Source organism: Hippoglossus stenolepis, chromosome 11 (assembly GCF_022539355.2).
Source record: "Hippoglossus stenolepis isolate QCI-W04-F060 chromosome 11, HSTE1.2, whole genome shotgun sequence".
Lineage (NCBI taxonomy): Eukaryota > Metazoa > Chordata > Actinopteri > Pleuronectiformes > Pleuronectidae > Hippoglossus > Hippoglossus stenolepis.
In genome coordinates, this window is record NC_061493.1 from 21,219,827 (window position 1) to 21,231,834 (window position 12,008).

The following is a 12,008-nucleotide window of genomic DNA, read 5'->3' on the forward strand; positions in this document are numbered from 1 at the left end:
GGGTGTCTCCTCATCCACGCCTCAGTGTTTTCAAACTGACTCACGGAAATACCTCAGGTTTATGAATATGTTTAGTAAAATCTGCAGTGAGGAGGTGTAAACTCTGTGGGCGTGGCCTAATACTCAGAGTGTCATCCACATGAACCAAAACATGACAATAGATGAATAACAATGATTGTCTCCTAACAAGAGAACATATCGAGGTCTGTCAGTAAACACTTTGATCTTGTTCAAGTTTTGATAATGTGAGGAACTGACTGCTGGTTTCAGGGGAGATGTTTCAGCACCAGGACAGACTGCTTGGTGGATTGTGTGGAACATCTTGGTTTGTTTTTCATGTGTCGCGTGAGGAAGGGAAATGAGGTATTGCAATAGCGCCACCTGGCGACTTTCACCTCCAGGAAAAGTGCAACAGCACAGGTTCGTTGATGTCACGAGGCAAGAGACGGCTTTACTTGTAGAAAGAGACAACTTTTATTGAACTTAATAAATGCATAATTCAACACAAAAGCTAAATGAAACAACAATCACCAGAAACAAACCATCACAGGAAGTTAAACACTGAGACAAGAGAAGAGCACCGGGCTGGGATGCGGAAAAACACAGGCGAAGGAAGGGACTTTTGAGGAGTGAGTGAGTGAGAGAGAGAGAGAGAGAGAGAGAGAGAGAGAGAGAGAGAGAGAGAGAGAGAGAGAGAGATATTAACTGTGTTAAAATGTTATTTTTTGGTCTGTTAAACCTTCCTCGTCATCATATTAGTATTTTTTACGTATGTTTTGTAAATTTCAGGATGTTGATTTAACTAAAACATTTATAATCCCCAACATTTTTTTAAACACTTGGGTGAAGTAAGAACTTTATTGTACGTGCACCAATACTGGTGTGATGGAAATTCATCTTGAGATTTGAAATAATGAAATTCTCAGACTGGAGTTGCCTTTGATTCTTTATAATAGTAAACTCTGCAGAGGTTACACAACAAGCACGGGTGCTCAAAATGGAACTGGCCGCAAGTTCACAAAAGCCAGAACTTATACAAAGAGGCGTTACATAGAACATAATATGAAAAAAAGACATGAAAGACATGAGATCATCTGTGTCTGTCCGTCCGCTGTAGCAGTTGGAAGAAAAACATCACCAAATAAGGGCATGCACCCTGTTGATCAAGGTCATAGCAGTGAGACACCGCCAAATAAGGGTTCCATCCTGTCAGGTAGACAGTATCACAGCAGTTAGACACCTGGTCAGGGGGATTTCCAATACCTTAGACACTGGTCAGTTGAATTTTCCACTACACTTCCCCCTTTGATCATCAATAAAAATATGATCACTAACGAAAAATAATCAAGAAACATCATAATCAACATCATAATCATAGAAGAATATTGACGAGTCTTCAACCCACGCACTTTGCGCACATACAGGGTCACATCCACCATGGAGAGGTTCTAGAACATACGATGCATGGTGGGGAGGTGCAATAGGTAGCCGCTGCTGCTTTTGTGGAAAGAAAAAAAAAGTTATTTTCCTGTGATTGAGCAAGCATTCGAAATGAAAAATGGAAGGAAATCAGGTCAAACAACATCATCATCTCATTAACCATTATCAAAAGTTAACATACTGTATAGATTGGCAAAAGTAACTCATATTAAAATGTAATAAAACGTTAAATGTCAACATACAGTATATTTAAGGTTGAAAATATGCAGTAAAAACTTTTTAAATTCTTGCTAGGAAGTAAAAATGTATTAAGGATGTACAAACTTCATAAAGTAACTAACATCAACCTCAAAATTTCACAGAGATTTAAATTAAGGCATCATAAAATATGAAGTTGAAAGGATAATTGCAGTAGCTGTTTTTGTCCAGTGAAATCACTAAGAAACACATAAGCAAGCTGGGAGGAGAAAATAACATAAAAAACCTAAAATTGAGTATCGTCATCAGAACCATCTGTGCTGTCAGTGTCCAGGTAGGGAGGGATGGGTAATAAGTTATGGATCAAGGGGACCTGAATCACTTCTCTTGTGTCTAGTCAAATTTGCATGTGCTGGATGGTTCTGAGAGGACACCGTAGGAAAAGACAGTTCGTTAGATCATCAGAGATTTTTACAGGAGTGCATCTAGACAGAATAATGTGCAAAACAATAATAGAGGAGATCATGAGTAACACGTATAGCGAGCCTCTCAGGCCACACAACCCTGGATGTCGAAATGGATGCCATGGCCTGTCCATGGTCTCAGTTGTCTGGCAGATTTCTTCTGTGTTGTGGCAGAACGCTCGTGTGGTTAATCATACAACACTCTCGGGGCTTCTCAACCTGTGGAAGTATCAGTGTGTGTGCTTTGAGTTGAAGGCGTCAGCTGGTCAGATGGAGCTGGTACTCATTTGCAGTGGCTGGCGTGGATCCAGGTGGCTCTTTCAGCAACTTTCACTGCTGTGTGGGTTGTGAGCAGTACCTGGTAGGGCCCTTGCCACCTGTTTCCTGATGTCTGAAAGAGAAGAAGTCAGGTTAGAGCAATAGGACAACATATCATGATCACACAAGTCTGTGGAGGGGGCGGAGAAGACGGAGGATCCACACCAATGTGGGGTTCGTTTTCTCATCCTCATGTACATCAGCACCAGAGGCAGGACTTTTGTCGATGCAAGACCAGTGCCTTCACAGCACTTTGCAAGTTTAGTTTTGAGTGTGCCGTTCTCTCGTTCCACAGTTCCACCACTGGCTGGTTGATATGCACAGTGTGTTCGCACATCCATAGTTAGATGAGAACCGAGTTGTTTGACAGCTTCATTTACGAAGTGTCTGCCATTGTCACTGGAAATTCTGCTAGGAATTCCCCATCGTGGAATAATGTCTCTTAACAATGCAAAATGACAGACAGAAGATCTGTGATGAGACCGTGGTGTGCTATCTTTTTACCAGAAGATGTGAGGAAGTTTCTGTGTTGCCAAAGGGTGCCAAAATCATGAGTTACACCGAACGCATATCTGGAGTCAGTGTAGACTGTGAGTGTTTTACCAGTAGCCAATTTGCATGCTTCCATGCAATGAGCTCTGCTGCCTGGGCTGAGAGGTGATGAGGAAGAGAACTCGAGAGGAGAACTTCGTTATCTGAACAAACAGAAAAACCAACACAGTTAGTACCAGAGACAGGGTCACGTGAGGCGGACCCATCGACATACAGAATCAAGTCAGAGTTAGAAAGAGGTTCGTCAGAGAGGTCAGGTCGTGGGGAACACTGGACTTGAAGTTCAGCCACACATTTGTGTTCTTCCCCGTCATCCGGAAGCGGAAGAAGCGTGGCTGGGTTCAAAGTTGAACAGCGTTTCACTGTGATGTTGGGCATGTCAAGAAGAACAGTGTGATACCTCAACCAGCGAGCAGCAGAGAGATGTGAGGTCTTCTGTTCTGTAAGAATGAGAGACACAGCATGAGGAACAAGGAGTGTCAAGTCAGAGTAACCTACTATGTCTCGTGAGGCAAGGACAGCTTTTTCACAGGCGGCCACTGCACGCAAACAACGTGGAAGGCCAGCTGCCACCGGATCAAGTTTGGCGGAGAAGTAGGCGACAGGGCGATATTTGTCACCATGAGACTGAAGGAGGACAGAAGTCATGCAGCGGTCTCTCTCATCCACAGCCTGAACAAGGTTTGTCAGGGTTAGGGAGAGCAAGAGTGGGAGTTTGCTGCAGCGTTTTCTTCAGTGTGACAAATGCCTCGTCTGCCTCTGGAGTCCAAACGACACGTTCGGAGGAGTGAGTGATTTGCCATGGTACCGAGCACCTAAGGGGGCTTCAAGAGGAGCAAAGTCAGGAATGAACGTTCTACAGAAAGAACATGTGCCGATGAATGACATGAGTTGTTTCTTCGTCAAGGGTTTAGGCATGTTAACAATAGCTTCTACTCTCTTATCAGACAGGGATTTGCCATCTTTGGTGACGACATGACCCAGAAACGTGACAGTTTGTTGTACAAACTGTAGTTTGCTGAGGCTGACTTTATGGCCCTCACGAGCCAGATGTCTCAGCAAAGCGATCGTATTTGTTTCACATTGCTCCTGTGTGGGACTGGCAATTAGTAGATCATCAACATACTGCAAGAGAGCTGAACCCGGAGTGAGGATGAGGGGTTCAAGACTGTTCCTGAGAGCCTGATTGTATAATGATGGAGATTCACAGTAGCCTTGACACAGGCGTGTGAACGTGTAGGCCTTGTTTTCAAAATTAAAAGCAAACCAGTACTGGCTGTCCTTGTGGACAGGAACACTAAAAAAAGCGTTGGATAAGTCTACAACCGAAAACCACACTGCATTAGGCGGAATTTGGGAAAGCAGCGTGTATGGGTTGGGAACAATAGGCGATCGAGAAATTACGGCATCATTCACAGCCTTCAAATCTTGCACAAACCGCCACTCAGTAGGTTGACCTTTGTCTCTGATCTTCTTAACTGGGAACAGTGGAGTGCGGACCGGTGAATCAGGGCAGGGGACAATTACACCAGCCTGCAAAAAGGATTCAAAAACAGGACGTATCCCCTCCACTGCTTCCTGTCTGAGTGGATATTGTTGTTTACATGGCCTATAATCAGATTTTGGAGTGATTTTGACTGGATCACAGTTTCTGATGAGGCCCACATCATATTTGTCCTTTGCCCACAGTGTTTCAGGCAGATCTGAAAGTAAAGGCGAAACATCAGAGGGGTTGGACAACATTGCATAAGAATGAAGGTGATTTTCAGTCACAACTAAGCGTGTGGCTGGAGAACAGAAGGTTGGATACATTTTTAGATCAAATGCACTCAGACTTGGTGAATACATTACGTCAGGCGTCGTTGTGGGTTGCCAATCAACGGCAGCCTGGCATGATCTGACAAATGGGCCTAAGTCTTGCCACTGGTCATCATGGGACTTGGAGAGCGAGATGTGAGGGCTGGAATTCGAGACGCGAAACAGTGCCATCTGTTGGTCAGTGAGTGAGACGGAAGCTGCACTTCTGAAACAGACCAAAAAATATTGGACACTTTCAGAAAATCATCAGGAAAAGGCAAAAACAGAGATTCATAAACCTGATCTGCTGTGTCTGTCACATGTGAAGTGCAATGCAGTGAATCAGTGTGCATAAAATCAGAAAAAAGGGGTGTCGAGAGACCCTGACCTGGAGAGCAGATCAGTGGAGGCATTTATAGGAAGTTGCCACTGATATACAAGCAGCTGCTCATGTGTGGTCTGTGACATTGTGAAGAAGAATTGTGCGTAACTGTCACTCCATCAGGGGAGGATACTAAATTGAGGCCTAACACAATCATCAAATCTCTTCCTAATAGATTAATTGGGCAACAGGAGACAACAGAAAATCATGTTCAAACCTTATGGAATTTTGTCAAACTGAGCGGCGCATTTGAGAGGTTTTGTGAAATTTTCTTTTACAGTGGCACCGCTGGCACCTTGAGAGAATATAAGCGACCACTCATTTCAGGAGATGTGGGCAAATCTGACATCCTAACCACAGAATAACCTGCACCAGAGTCGACCATGAAATTAAGTTTGTGACCGTTAACACACAGTTCGAGTTGAGGCATTTTCTTAAAAGCATCACTATTGTACTTAACATAAGAACCACAAAGTTGTGTTTGCTCTGGTGTGTGTGTGTGTGTGCGGTTAGATTAGCAAGCGATTTCTTCATTGCTGGAGCTTGTGTGTGTGTGTGTGTGGTTAGAATTGCAAGCGATTTCTTCGTTGCTTTGGCATGTATGTGTGTGTGTTTCACTTCCTTTCTCTGATCCTCGGCGGGTAGATTGGTCGTCTCCCCCGTCTGCCTCCTCCTCACTTTCTGTAGATCAGTCAGCAGTGAAAGTTCTTGTCTCCCCTTCTTTCGCTGCTGGGGCAGTCCCTTGCCCAGTGTCCTTTTTGTCTGCAGAAGAAACACTCATCTATGGGAATTTTGGGTCGTCGAGAAAGCCTCGCCCACGTCCCTGCCCACGTCCGCGACCACGCCCTCTCTTCCTGGTTCAGTGAAGTTGGCTCTGCTATCAGCGTTATCTTGTCTGTGTGGCCTTGACAGGGCAGACACAGCCTGCATCATGGTTAGCTGTGCTTTCTGGAGTTGTTGATTCTTTTCTGCTGAGTTTTGTCTTTGGTTTCTTTGTGTTGACGTTCAGCATGTTCAGAATGACATCTGACCTCTGTCAAGCGAGCATCCTCAAGCCTGATGCAGGTGTGGCTCTGCCTGCCCGTAGTGGGGAGCAGACCATTCAGGAAGGCCTGTTTCAGATGTGTTTCATAAGCCCCTGGCTCGTTGCCAAGGTTGTCAGGTATGGGGATGCCTCTGTGTTGATTAAACAGGACGGTCAGACGTGTGAGGAAATCTCCTACGGTTTCGCCTGGTTGTTGTCTGCACCCCGTTATTTTGGACATGTCAATTTTATTGGGGAAGGCGGTCCTCAGGGCGTTGAGGAGTGTGTTGAGAGCGTTGACGTATGCTGCATTAACCTCATCATCCCAGTCTGGTGAAGTCAGACGGAGGTCTCCCCACAGTGCTGATGCTTTTGCAAAGTCAGTGGGGCCTAATTTCTTCATTAGAAGTCGTCTGATTTCAGACACCGTTGGCATGAATTCACGGCAAAATGTTTCAAACTGGACGGCAAATGCTGTGCCAGAGTTCCGTGGGTCTGGGAGGTGATTCAGTGCTTGGTCATGTCTGCGTCAGTCCATGGGCGGTAGACGAGGGCTGGGCCGGTTGGTCCCATGACGTTTATCATAGGAGCAGTTATCACTTCTCCCTGCTGTTGATTTTGACGAGTTCTGTTTGCAATGGGAGAGAAGGAAGAAGAGCCTAGAGATGAGGAAGAGGTGACATCATCATTCAGTCCTCCTGCTGCCCCGTCTCCATAGACTGGGAGAGCGGTGGGTGGAGTCTGAGATGGGCCTGATCGTTGATTGGTGGAGTCTGGTCTCTGCACATCATATGGAGGGGGGTTTTGTCGTTGGGGAGGAGGAAGGCAGGCGTCGAGGAGAGGACTGCCACACCCTGTAATGGAGAATACAGAGATCTATATGATTTCTTTTCAACTTTCTCAGTTTCCTTCTTATCAACCTTAGCCATCTGTTTAAATGTTTGTTTTCTGTCCCTACACTCTGCCTCTTTTTCCCACATTTCAAGACACTTTCTTATTATCTTCTGTCTTTCCACATTGCGACCTTGATTTATTTATTTCTTTTTTTTTTTTTTTTGTTGCTTTTTAATTCTTCCTCTTTCTCGAGGAGTTTCTCTCTTAAAAGTTTAATTTTTTCGACAATGAATGACCCGTTATGAGGAAAAGCAAAGTCTCTGGACCATATTGGAAGAAAATGTCACACTTTCCCGTCCTCACTCTTGCAACCATAAAGCCCACCATTTGGACTTTCTGGGTTTTGAAGTCCCTGACTTCCCTTGTTACCCATCTTTATCAATTAAGTGTATGAAATTGTTCACGTCTACAATTTCCCTTGAACACTCAATTTAAGACGTGGACGTCTCCACGAATCCTTGTTTCTCTTTGCGGCAAAAACAGGGAAAAAGCCTTCAACAAGGTTGATTGCCACGAGGACTGGTCAGATTAACATTAATAATCCACAATAATCCAGAGAGAATGACTAATACACAATCTGTTCCAAATAAAATCCTTTAAATGTATTATTTCTTATGTTTGATTTCGTATTTGAGAAATCATCTAAACAGTCATGAAAATCAGAATTTCAACATCTCACCAGATATAAGATGACCAAAGAGAGGTCTTTGGATCCCTGTGAAGAAGGTCCGGAACCCAAGTTATTTCGGCCCTCTCTTCTCTTAACTGTTGGAGGTAGAGGCAGAAGATTTTTTTTTTTTTCTGGGTGGCCAACCACCGAATACTTCTCGGGTCCAGACGATCTTTCAAGGGATCCTGTTCGTGACGCCAAGTTTGTGATGGAAATTCATCTTGAGATTTGAAATAATGAAATTCTCAGACTGGAGTTGCCTTTGATTCTTTATAATAGTAAACTCTGCAGAGGTTACACAACAAGCACGGGTGCTCAAAATGGAACTGGCCGCAAGTTCACAAAAGCCAGAACTTATACAAAGAGGCGTTACATAGAACATAATATGAAAAAAAGACATGAAAGACATGAGATCATCTGTGTCTGTCCGTCCGCTGTAGCAGTTGGAAGAAAAACATCACCAAATAAGGGCATGCACCCTGTTGATCAAGGTCATAGCAGTGAGACACCGCCAAATAAGGGTTCCATCCTGTCAGGTAGACAGTATCACAGCAGTTAGACACCTGGTCAGGGGGATTTCCAATACCTTAGACACTGGTCAGTTGAATTTTCCACTACACTGGACACTCATCAAAAATAATGTAGCAGCCAAAATCACTTTAGGTTTTTATTGAGTTTTTCATGGAAATTTGGTCAAATTAACACAATGTACAATAAAAGAATATTAAACTCTCTTTTAAAAAAATTAAAAATCTAATTATACATGACTCAATCGAGATTAACTTAAAGGAACAATTCGAAGAACCATTACAAACTTTTGTCTTTTAAACATTGAAAAGCTGCTTAAGCTGCAACACATGAATGAGTTGAACCAGGTCTTTAGAAAGTATAAATACACATCTGTACGAGAAATACAATATTTACAACAGCATTCATCCAAAATGTCAAACACTCATCAGGAATCTTTTTCAATAAGATATGAAATAAATTACAATATATTACAATAACAGTTTTAAAGTGGGCGGAGCTGTACCAGATGCTCCTGGTTCTGGTTCTGGATGAAAAAACTTCCCAAAACTTCCCAGGGAAAATATAACATGACGCACAGCAACAATAATACTGCAAATTATCCAAAGGCAGAATGTGGAAGACAATTTCAGATTTTCTTGAGGCCAGGGCCGACTTGTCCACCTGAGCATACAGGCTCTCAGGCTGAGTCGTGTCTCCGGCCTCAGTGGATTTCATGGACCTGCTTTGATCAAGCTGTAGATGGAGGACGGAGAAGGAGCTGCAGCATCATCGGTTGGATTCTGATCCAGAAGTGGTGTTCACGATTTTGACCTGAGAGATAAAGTCAAATAAAACTTAGTTCACAGTTCAACGTACTGTGGCAACAAGTAAAGTAATCTCACTTAGACAGATGTTAGAAAAGATGACGTAACCTTACCTGAGCATTTTCGTACACTGTATTTTCTCCGTCCACACTTTCATCTGCAAGAAGGTCACAAAGAATGTTCATTGGCTTTAAATCACAAATTAATTTAGACTGTTTTCTACTGAATCACATTTACATCACTGCAGCCACTGATTTTGGTTTTCGTGTGTTTTGTCATTTTGTGATTTTGGTGACCCCTAGTGGTTTTATATAAACACAGCATTGCTTTTCTAAAATTCTGTTGATAGACAGATACAATCAAATAAAACCTACACACACAGACATTCATCTTGATATTATCTATATGCTAAATAACGAACAGTGGATTCCCATCCGTACTGTAAACTGGGAAAGGATCTCAGATATTGTCAATGACCGTAAAGGTGGTGGATCAGTGAATAAAGTGAAGGACACAGTGAAAATGCTGAATTCCCATTTACAATATTTGCAGAGTTGAATTTTTACTCTGACGTACGTTTTCCTTTTATTCGATGTCCAACAAAAGCTGCTGTTATGGCAATTATCACCAAAACCTTAATGACAGTGACAGAGACAAAGGCGATGAAAGAGCCCGGTGGTTCAGGGGCTGTAATGGAAAAAAGAAAAACTGATTTTAGTTATTTTCAGAACTTATTCACTTTGACACGTAAAAGTATTTCTTAAAAAATAAATTACATGCTCTAAATTCAACTGACAACTCATAATTTATAATTTACATATAATCTGTACAGTACTTTTCTTACCAAAGTTAAAAGTGTTACAAAGGAATTTAAAAATAATTAAAACAAAGATAAAAGTAGTTTTTTCTTTTAAATAAAGTAATTTGAGAAGTTGTCGTAGATATAATCCAAGCAGCAGCATTTTGAACCAACTGAAGGAGAAAGTCTTTATCTAGTCTTTAAATGTTGGGAAAGATTTAATATTTCAAAATGAACTTAAGTTGGAACACAACCTTCTATAAAACAAAGTTATCAGCTGCTTGTGTTGTCGGTCACTTACCAGGATTTGAGAAACAAAAGTCCCTAATCATTGTTGTGTGCTCGTGCGAGCTGACCTGGTTGCTATGGTTACAGATAACTGAGAAGCCTTTGGACAGGTGGACACGGAGGGAGGTGCCGGAGGTCGTGACCTTGGACCTCTCTCCTCCCTCCTCCTGGCTGCAGGTGTTGGTGTCACATCTAAAAGTGCTGATGATGTGATGGGAGTCCTGTGTGCTGCAGGTCACTGTGAGGTTACAGGAGTCGGAGCTCGAGGAGAGTAAGTCCACTGTCCCATTAACCGGAGACACTGGATCTGAGGGGGAGGGACACAGGCATTAATGGGTTTAGAAGTTGGGCAGCTACTGTGTGTCGATATTTAAAATCTGAAGAAACCTACCTTGAACTGTGACGCTGTATTTACCCACATAATTGATCTCATTCCCGAAAACGGCTGCAGTGTAACGTCCACTGTCGTCTTGTTGCACATTCTTCAAAAGCAAAGAGTGATTTTGGAGAAAAATCTCGACCCTTCCATGATAGGGGCCAATTGTGTTTGTGTCGTTATCATCAAATAATCTTATTATGTTTGAATCATTAAATCTCCATTTAAATTCACTCCATTCAACTAATTTAACAGGAGCCGTGACGTTGAGAAGCAGATCCTTCCCCTTCTGCACAAATACAGGAGTCACAGTGTCGGAGCCTGTAGAAACAACACAGCATCACTTTATTAGAAAGAAAAGACTTTGATTTAAACTGTAGTTTTGTCCATTTCTACTTCTACTCATTAAACAGAGACTCATGAGACAAAACTACCTCGGCCCAGCAGGTTGTGTTTGCCCCTGTCTGTTGGTTGGTTGGTTTAATGATCAGCAGGTTTACTTAGAAACTGGATTTCCACAAGACTTGGTGGAAGGATGGGACATGGGCCAAGAAAGTTACATTTCAGGAAGATTCAGGATTTATTTTGTGTTTTTTATATTTTCCATGATTTCCCAGAGAATGAAATCAGGCATATTGAGGGGGACTGAGACTTCTGATTACTTTAGTGCAGCTTGACTGAATTTAAGAACTTCTGGACCTAGGTGGTAAATTGACATTCTAGTGTCTACAAATCTATTTTATTTGCATTGTTTTTATCTTTGAACTTATTTCTATGTTTTCATACAGATTTCCTATTTTACCTCTTTTATTCTACTCTTTTCATTTTTTTATTTGGCTTGTAAATTGTAAATAAAAGTGCCCTGCCTTGCCCGTCAGCAGGATTGTTTAAAAGCCACTAAACTGATTTTCTTTGAATTTTGACGTGGATTCGGTGGAAGCGAGAATTTTCTTTCACGTTCTTTAACATGGTGAGATACGGCGTCACTGTTGGCAGAGATATGCTCTCTCTCCAAGGGTCCTTCTTACTATACATATTTCTTTCTCAGGAAATCAAATGATAATAACATGATTCCACTTTTCCTCTCTGCAGTGTTTTAAACAACAGTTTTCAAAGGAACAGGTGGATGTGATAAGATCTTAAACGTGTATATTCAACTCTTACTCCTCAAGAAAAGAAATTATAACAAAAAATAGTATTGAAACTCTAATACATGCGTCTTCTGAAATATTTTCATCCTAATATGGGCAGACAGACAGACAGACAGACAGACACTGACCTGTAACAGGAAGCATCACTCTACGTTCTCTTCCTGTCACCGAGCCCTGTTTTAATATCTAGCTTTGTCGATAAAAGGTAAAGTTTCCTCATCAATCTGTTCTGTTCTCTGAGTCGCTGCCACAGGACATTACATTAATATTCAGTTTTGTTGGTTTTACAAGCTTTTAATAAAGTTTCTCCACGTCTGTTGT

The 12,008-nt window shown here is 42.2% G+C and overlaps 1 protein-coding gene across 3 annotated transcripts in view; it reads right to left on the bottom strand.

Moving 5' to 3' along the window:
- The window catches only part of LOC118118181, a 92,936-nt gene that overhangs the window by 2,455 nt on the left and 78,473 nt on the right, over positions 1-12,008 (bottom strand). The window contains exons 5-6 of one of the 3 annotated variants that reach the window (XM_047341957.1): positions 10,174-10,467; positions 9,650-9,760 (exon numbers count right to left, since the gene is read on the bottom strand). The exons of the other annotated variants lie outside the window; for them this stretch is intronic. Of the exons in view, the coding sequence (XP_047197913.1) occupies positions 9,650-9,760; positions 10,174-10,467 (405 nt within the window). The remainder of the gene's footprint in view (positions 1-9,649; positions 9,761-10,173; positions 10,468-12,008) is intronic. 3 annotated transcript variants of the gene reach the window in all.